Source organism: Drosophila simulans, chromosome 2R (genome assembly GCF_016746395.2).
Source record: "Drosophila simulans strain w501 chromosome 2R, Prin_Dsim_3.1, whole genome shotgun sequence".
Lineage (NCBI taxonomy): Eukaryota > Metazoa > Arthropoda > Insecta > Diptera > Drosophilidae > Drosophila > Drosophila simulans.
This window is the reverse complement of record NC_052521.2, coordinates 10141717-10148878: the sequence shown is the minus strand read 5'-3', so window position 1 is coordinate 10148878 and position 7162 is coordinate 10141717. Positions and strand designations below refer to the sequence as shown.

At 45.2% G+C, this 7162-nt stretch overlaps 3 protein-coding genes across 4 annotated transcripts; 2 read left to right on the top strand and 1 right to left on the bottom strand.

The window, feature by feature from the left end:
* The first annotated feature begins 236 nt into the window (after positions 1–236).
* LOC6734228 (antigen 5 like allergen Cul n 1) lies at positions 237–1323 on the top strand. 2 transcript variants are annotated; one of them, XM_002081221.3, is made up of 3 exons: positions 237–400; positions 455–909; positions 973–1323. In XM_002081221.3, the coding sequence occupies exons 1-3, from the start codon at positions 269–271 to the stop codon at positions 1259–1261; spliced, it is 876 nt and encodes a 291-aa protein (XP_002081257.1). In that variant the 5' UTR covers positions 237–268; the 3' UTR covers positions 1262–1323. The 2 variants fall into 2 exon arrangements, with proteins under 2 accessions (XP_002081257.1, XP_016027270.1); XM_016182209.3 differs by having other exon boundaries at positions 952–1323.
* A 1294-nt stretch (positions 1324–2617) lies between these two features.
* LOC6734227 (odorant receptor 49b) lies at positions 2618–4208 on the bottom strand. Its single transcript, XM_002081220.4, has 4 exons — positions 3710–4208; positions 3260–3642; positions 2994–3203; positions 2618–2854 (listed from the first exon to the last, which is right to left on the bottom strand). Exons 1-4 carry the CDS (start codon positions 4140–4142, stop codon positions 2753–2755), a joined length of 1128 nt encoding a protein of 375 aa, XP_002081256.1. The 5' UTR covers positions 4143–4208; the 3' UTR covers positions 2618–2752.
* A 453-nt stretch (positions 4209–4661) lies between these two features.
* On the top strand, positions 4662–6480 carry LOC6734226 (probable cytochrome P450 9h1). Its single transcript, XM_016182210.2, has 2 exons — positions 4662–5430; positions 5619–6480. Exons 1-2 carry the CDS (start codon positions 4711–4713, stop codon positions 6453–6455), a joined length of 1557 nt encoding a protein of 518 aa, XP_016027269.1. The 5' UTR covers positions 4662–4710; the 3' UTR covers positions 6456–6480.
* Positions 6481–7162: the final 682 nt, after the last annotated feature.

The window sequence follows — 7162 nt, the reverse complement described above, 5'->3', positions numbered from 1 at the left end:
GTGAGACATAATTTCAAAATATTATATTACTTTAACGGACTTAAGGTACAAAATTTAAGGTACAACATTTTATCAGAACTTATCGCTTTGTTTCCTGTGTACAAAAGTGTGACTAATAGTGGGCCTAACCAATTGTTTAACTGATTGGTGGTCAGTAAATGGTCGCAATTGATAGCTCCGCTTGACCGTTAATCGATTTGGCCCCTTCGAACTCTATAAGAGGCAGCCTCGGGTGGCCGGAACTGGCTAAACTGGCTGCATCGTCGAGATGTTGGACACCAAGTGGCCGCCGCTGTTGCTGCTGCTGATGCTCCTGGGCCAGCAGCTCCAGGCCTTCGACTACTGCGATCCCACCCTGTGTCCCGGACCCGAGAGGCATATAGCCTGCAATAATTTCGGGGTAAGATGCATCGAATGGTCAGCGAGCCACGTCGCTGATGTATGATTCCTTTAGGCGCTGGCCGACATCTGCAGTCCGGATGCCCACATTGTGCGGATCACGACGGCTCGTCGCACCATGATCCTCAATGAGCTGAACGAGTACCGCGATCGGATAGCGAGGGGCGATCTGATGGGCTTCAGTCCGGCCACCCGGATGGCCACGTTGCAGTGGGATCAGGAGCTGGCCAGTTTTGCGGAGCTCAATGTGAAACGATGTGCCCTGGTCAATGATCATTGTCGCAATAGCGAGCAGTTCCGCAACGTGGCCCAGGTGGTGGCCGAGGGCGGTTGGCAGGGGGATCCCTTGCCGCCGAGCTCTCCCAGCGGCCCTCCCAATCCGGAAGCTCCAATTCCGGTGGAATACCACACGGAAGATGAGGTGATCAAGGCCACGCTGGAGCAAATGTTCGCCGAGTACAAGGAATGCAGCATGCGGGATATTATAGCATTTAGTCCGCCCAACAACAGGTAGGTGGAGGCGCCAGGATTCAGTATTGCTCACCTGACCAGAATCCTTCGCTTGCGCGTCAGCAAGTGCATTGCCTACTTCACACAGCTCGTCCGGGATAGCACCACCCACGTGGGCTGCGGCATTCTCCGCCAGACCAAGAACACCACCAACGAGGCCGGTCAGTCGCTGTCCAGTGTCCACCAGTACATGACCTGCAACTTTGTCCGGACAAACGATGTCAATGCCCCGGTCTACCAGAGTGGCGATCGACCGGCCACCGAGTGCCGCAGCGGACGGAATCCGGTCTTCATTAACCTGTGCTCCGTCAACGAGATCTACGACTCCTCCAACCTGGCTGGCCTATTCTGAACTGGCGGGCTCTGCAATATCAAAGCCAATCATTAACTTTAATAAAAATGAAAGCACTTTAATGATTGCTGGCTTCTTTTTAGTTGAGTGCGGTTAATATGACTACTAACAATAAAATTGCATTAACTTTGGCTCTCTTAACAACTTACAAGAAGAAATCAACAAAGTCTAAACAATTTTAGTTCACACGATTAAGTGAGTGGATGCAAATCTTACTATAGTATAATATTTTACCATATAAAGTACAGCTCTTCGCGAGTTAAAAAACTAGTGACACCTACAACATTTTGTATTTGTGTGTCACTCGATGCGTCGATTTGTTACGAGAATTTTTCATTTTCTCACCATCCCCTCAGTTCCGATATAAAAAATATGAATTTTTGCAGTTTCGCCACTTTTTTTCTAAAATATTAAACTTTTTCTCGTCTTGGTTAGCAATCTATTATCACTCGTTATGATCGGACAACCACAGCGGACTTCATTTCCTTTTGTATATTTATGTATACGTTTTTCCCATCGCACGAAGCGCACAAGGAGCGCTTCGTCACTATGTGTACTGCCGCCCAAGTTATATTTTCCCAGTATTTGTACATAAAAAAATTAACTATAGTGTCAGAGTACTTCCGAATTTCCCAACAAATATTGTTAGGCAGGTAGATTCATTATGGAATAAGGGCATAGGGCAGTTAGTTAGAAGAATAATATTTATTAAACATTTAAAGAAACCCTTAGTTTGTTTCACAAATTGTTTTTAAAGCAGCTCCACTTATTGGCGATTTAGGGAGATCATTCCTTAAGAACTTTCTTTTTTACTCTGCGTCTTTTTGTTTGAATTGTTCGTTTTACAACAGAGATTGAAAGTTGAGCCAGTAGAATCGCACCTTAATTCCATCACCATTATTATAATGAACCCGATTCGCCCGACGCCACTCACCTGCAACGTGGCATTCAAATTGAAATGTGTTTTCCCCGCTCCGTTTTGGCATCTGCCCGCCGGGTTGCCTACCTACCTACCTACCACCCACATTCTGGATCCTGGAACCTGCATTCTGCATCCTGCAGAATCCCTGTTTTCGCACCTCGGCGGCTGCCAGTCAAAGTCAGCGGACGCAAAAAGTTCGTTGACAACTTTAGCAAACAAATTTTTTATCGCGCACAGCCAAACACCTTTTTTTCCTTTTTTTTTCATTTGATTTCAGTTATTTTTTTTTTTTAATTTTGTTTTCCATTGTTGGGGCGGTGAAAAAATGGTGAACACAGCGTGAAATACGCAGCAACCGCAAAATAGTGCTCACTGAAAAAATACAAGAAATAAATCGCGAGTATTTCCAGCTAAATACGAAAAACTATTTTTCTTTTCACTAATGATTTATTCAATTGTAAAATGTGCTCGATTGTGTTCAGAGTTAATGGTAAATCGTATCGTGAGAGTCTTTGCATGTGCAGTATTTAAGCTATTTCATAAAATATTCCAGTTTGGTCCTTGCTCGTTCATCCGTAAACTCGCTTGAGAACCGTAAAAAATGTATAGGTTGTGTTCAGTAGATTTTGGAACAGTTCCAAGGTGATGGGACGTATATTGCCCAGTAGTATCTGGAATTTAAATTTCAAACTGATTAATAAGTAGAGGAATATATGCAGGTTCGATAAATATATCTGTATATTAAATATTCACTGAACCCTTAACAATGGTTAACGTTATCGTGCAAGGATTAATGTAAGCAGGACTTACTGAAGCTGGCCGCTGGGCCCTCATCATCATGAACAGGATGTTTTTGCGCAGTGGAACGTCGAAGGTGAACCACTCCGTTTCGTAGGCTGCGGTGGCCACGGCCAAATTCTGTTCCCTGAGCTCATTTGCATACCAATAGAGGGCCAGTATTTGGGCCAGAATCATGTTAATGTACATGCAAACAATTATCAGCTGACTGGTGCCGCTGACCTATGACAAATGGCAGACACGCGTACATTAGGTTCCCTTTGTGGACATCTACTTACGATAATCAGCATGAAGAGGAGCGCACAGAGCAGCGCCGAAAAGGCCATCAGTTCGAATAGGAACATCATGGTGGTCAGCTCGTTTATGTGATCCATGTACTCGATAATGCTCTGCTGGTAACGGATGCATGCTATGATCTCCTCCCTCAGTTCCCGCGAGTTGCGATCTCCGTACGGATGCTTAAGCGCCACCTGGCGGAGGCGATGCTGCAGAGCCTTGCACCTCACAATGCCGAACATAATCAAGCCCACAATCAGACTGGTGTACGGAATGTACATGCAACAGCCCATCGGGGTGATGAGCATCTGAAAGATGTACCACATCTCGTAGTACGGACTCTCGTACTCATTCAGACCAGGAATTCTGCTGCCAAATGGCAGGACTGAAAGAGGATAATGGGTAATAAAACGTGTGTCCTTCCAACTCCTTTTAAGGACCTTCCAACTCACCTCTTTCGCTGGATGACAATGGGTACAGACCGAATCCCATGGATGTGAGCATGCCAAAGAACAGATTGCCCCTAGCCATCAACTTTCCCACCTTGTTCACCTGGCCCAATATTTCCGATATATACGAATCGTTCAGATTCAATAGATCGTAATAGGCCTCAGTTAGTTTCTGGATCAAAGCCAAATATCTGTCGTGATCCGCCAGCAAGAGATAAGCTCGCAGCACCGTATTAATCCAAAGGACGAGCATATATGAGTTTCGAATTATCCCGGTTAGTCCTTCATTCGTACTCATCATGTAGACGATTTGGGTGAAGATGTGGAATGAGGCCAGTCCAATGCACACATAACGCCTCAAGTTTTTGTCATAGAGCAGTGCCCAGAATCGCAGTATCTTGATGTTCATGTAGATTAGCTGAATGTCTTCAAACATGGCTTATAACTTGGCTTTCTAATTGAATTCTGAGCCATCCCGTTTGTGCCTCAGCCTTTTATAGCATTCCTATAGCAGTTTTTAAAGGACACGACTTGCATGGACTCCCAGCTGGTCTCATTTGGGTGCAATTTCTGCCTAAATTGCCAATGATTTTGCACAAATTTTCGCCATTGAATTGCAACATTTATTTGCTGCATTTCATTGGCCACATATTGATTTCTTTTTGAATTATGAGTGAAGAGAGAGAAGGGGGGAGATACAGATTATAGCACTTCAATTTATTTTTCATTAAGCAAATTTGGAAGCCAATTTTGCTAATGCGTTCCGCTGATAACTGGACTGCACTTTAATAAAGATAGACCAATTAGCATATAAAGTCAATTATATTTACACATAGATAATGCTCATCGAATGGAGATAGTATAAAACCCTATAAGTGATCGCTTGATAATCAGAAGCAGCTTTTCTAAAAAGCTTTTGATAGCTTCGTTCACATTCAATGTGAAATTAGTTGTGTTCCAGCTCTCGAGATCTTCGGTTCAATTAGACGCTCACATATGACATCATGGATCAGACGATGATAGCACTCGCTTTGTTTATAATACTGCTCGTTTTGCTCTACAAGTGGTCGGTGGCCAAATATGGTGTGTTCAGTGAAAGGGGCGTGGCACATGAGAAGCCATGGCCTCTAATTGGCAATATCCCACTCAAAGGCATGATCGGTGGTATACCAGTTCTAAAGAAAATGATCGAATTGCATGCGAAACACTCGGGATCCCCGGTATATGGCATCTACGCCCTTCGAGATGCCATGTTCTTCATTCGAGACCCTGAGCTCATCAAGCTCATCGGCATCAAGGAGTTCGACCACTTCGTTAATCACAATAGCATGCACAACAATATACAGGAGTCGATACTCTCGAAAAGTCTCATTTCGCTGCGCGATGGTCGATGGAAGGAGATGCGCAATATCCTGACACCCGCATTTACGGGTAGCAAAATGCGTATAATGTACGACCTAAACCAATCGTGCAGTGAGGAGGGCGTCATCCACATACAGGAGCAGTTGGAGCTGTCGCAGGACGCGAGCATCGAACTGGAAATGAAGGATTACTTCACGCGATTCGCCAACGATGTGATTGCCACGGTGGCCTTCGGCATCAGCATCAACTCGTTCAGGCGCAAAGATAACGAGTTCTTTCGCATTGGACAGGCCATGTCCAGGATTAGCGCCTGGTCGGTGTTCAAGGCCATGCTCTACGCCCTCTTTCCACGCCTGATGAAGGTAACTATTGTCCAGATGTCGCATATAATGTCCTAATGGTCGGTAAAGTGTCAACCCATTCAGTTGGTTCTCTCTATTCTTTATTACGTGATAAATTAACCAGTAGACAGAAATAGTCGAGAGTAAACTATTTATGGAATATGTTGATTATTTATTGATTGGCTTATGCTCACTTCTGCTTGCTCCAGGTTCTCCGCATCCAGGTGCTGGACACCAAGAACATTGATTACTTCAGCAGCCTGGTCACCGCGGCGATGAGGTACCGCCAGGAGCACAAAGTGGTGAGACCGGATATGATCCACCTGATGATGGAGGCCAAGCAGCAAAGGTTGGCCGATCTGAGGGATAAGTCGAAGGATGAGCTGTACTATTCCGAATTCACCGACGATGACCTGTTAGCCCAGTGCCTGCTATTCTTCTTTGCCGGCTTTGAGATTATCTCGTCGTCCTTGTGCTTCATCACCCATGAGCTCTGCCTGAATCCCACGGTACAGGACAGGTTGTATGAGGAGGTCCTCACCGTGCACGAAGAGCTGAATGGTCAACCCCTGACCTATGACAAGCTGACCAAGATGAAGTACCTGGACATGGTGGTACTCGAAGCACTGCGTAAATGGCCGCCATCGATTTCCACCGATCGTGAGTGCAGTGAGGATATTGATTTGTTCGATGAAAATGGTCAGAAGTTGTTCTCCGCCCGAAAGGGTGATGTCCTGCAAATACCTATCTTCTCGCTCCATCACGATCCCGATAACTTCGAGGATCCGGAGTTCTTCAATCCGGAGCGTTTCGCCGAGGGTCATGCTCTGGAGTCCCGTGTTTACATGCCCTTCGGAGTGGGTCCTCGCAACTGCATTGGCAATCGAATGGCACTGATGGAGCTGAAATCCATAGTATACCAGTTGCTTTTAAATTTCAAACTATTGCCAGCTGAAAGGACATCCCGCGATTTGCTGAACGACATAAGGGGTCATGGTTTAAAGCCGAGGAATGGCTTCTGGCTGAAGTTTGAGGCACGTCAATAAAGTCTTATGCATCTGAGCCAACTAATCGAATGCGGTTTTTCAATTAAAACTCGTAGGCAGCCGTTCATTAATCAAATGGCTGGATTTTTCAATTAATTTAAGCTGGGTGTCTTAAGTGAATCGAGAATCGAAAAAAAAATCTGGTGAAGAAGTGCTGGTGACAAGCACTGGATGGAAAAACTCGCTCGCTGCTTGTCCGGTCCAGTGGCGCCGGAAAAACCAAAACTCCGGGAAATCGGGAGCAGCTGAGGGGCGAAAAGTTTTTGACATTCTCGTTATTTATGTGCTTCGAGGGTATTTAGGCAAAAGTTTTTCGGTCCGCCTAAGCAGTTAATACGATATTGATTTATTCGCAAGTCAACAGCTGTGAGATAATAAATATTATGCAGCTCAAATACATATTTCGAATCTAGCGACTTGTTGTCCAGGGCCAAAGTTTCTGTTTTGATTCCCAGATTTGATTTATAAAGCGGCCAGCGATTAAGCTTTGATCCAGCCAGACTTTTGGCCAACTTTTATAAGCTTAAAGTTGGTGGGAGTGGCTCAGGGAGCCCAGGGAGAAGTAGCTCGGCGACTTTCCCTCTCGAGGGAAACAACAAAAGTAGCCCAGTCGCAGGAAATTCAAAGTTTTTCTTTGCGTTTTGCATTTTTGCCGCGCTGGATAATTATTTTCCTTTCCACTGACGTTCGACAATTTGTTCAGCGTA